At 45.1% G+C, this 1,097-nt stretch overlaps 1 protein-coding gene across 1 annotated transcript; it reads left to right on the forward strand.

The window, feature by feature from the left end:
- Positions 1-701: 701 nt before the first annotated feature.
- On the forward strand, positions 702-806 carry FOIG_16967 (uncharacterized protein; the record flags this gene model as incomplete). The annotated part of the gene is made up of 1 exon (XM_031218448.1): positions 702-806. The coding sequence occupies one exon, from the start codon at positions 702-704 to the stop codon at positions 804-806; it is 105 nt and encodes a 34-aa protein (XP_031051838.1).
- Positions 807-1,097: the final 291 nt, after the last annotated feature.

Here is a 1,097-nt window from a genome sequence, read left to right on the forward strand (position 1 = left end):
CCGCGAGACTTCGGCTGTTCGCCGGACCCCGTTATCCGGGCATAATCGTTTAGATGATTACAACCGAGTAGGATATAATCAATCAATCAATCAATCAACCACTGGGAAGATCTCGAACCCCGAAATAACTCATTTTGCGAGCCTGACCTAAAGACAGCAGTATTCGGGCATCGCACTTTCAGGAACGATAGCAAATAAACCCCAGAATGCTTATATATAAGTAGGGGCTTGGTACCGAGTCTCAGTAACTTTCATTTTCATTATGATCCATCAAGAAGAGCGACATCACCACTGCTTTACACCATGCACTTATTCGACTGCAAAGATGAATGTCACAAGAAGCTACGAGAGCATGCAACACAGATAAAATATAGCTCCGAGGACATGATCGAAGAGCCAAAAGCGCGTGCGGGTTTACTACTTCCGAGAAATTTACACCCAGCGACGGCTCAAAAGTTTGTTAAATTCTTCTACAATTCATATGTGCGTCTGAGTCTTCCCTTCGAGCCATCATGTCTAACAAAGCACCAAGCAAGAGAAAATATATAACTGGGCGAGGGAAGAAGGGTTGCAGATCACTAAAGACGTCTTTCGAGGGCCGGAAATCATCTTGTTGAAGGTCAACGGGACACTTTATGTTCGGAAAGATCGAGTATTGCTTTCCATCGTAATCCCAAAGCCTTCTGAACATCAGTTTGCAGATGAAGAAGAACATGGTTACAGAGGTCCTGCAGCCAAGACCTCACTGGTCTCCCAAGCTGAAGCTTCGAGTACGAATGCAGGTCCTCTTCCGCCTGCTAGCATAACAATAACTTCAGATTCCGATAGCTCCCTACGTCTTACGCTTACGGGCTTGGACATTGGCGATGTTATCATTCTGGAAGCAGGGGAAAGGCTTCTTGTGGATGGCGGGAGTAACTCAAAGGCTCAGAGTATTTGCTTGGTTTCGACTACGCATATCACATCTTCTGGAGTGGCAGGAGAGGGAGGATGGAAAGAGGAAGAAGGAAACGAGCCCGCTATTTGAGATATTCAGTTAAATCCTAAACATGGCGATCCTAAGTTGAAAATAATATCTGTATCTCCCAAATTTCCAA

This window comes from Fusarium odoratissimum (genome assembly GCF_000260195.1).
Source record: "Fusarium odoratissimum NRRL 54006 unplaced genomic scaffold supercont1.402, whole genome shotgun sequence".
NCBI lineage: Eukaryota > Fungi > Ascomycota > Sordariomycetes > Hypocreales > Nectriaceae > Fusarium > Fusarium odoratissimum.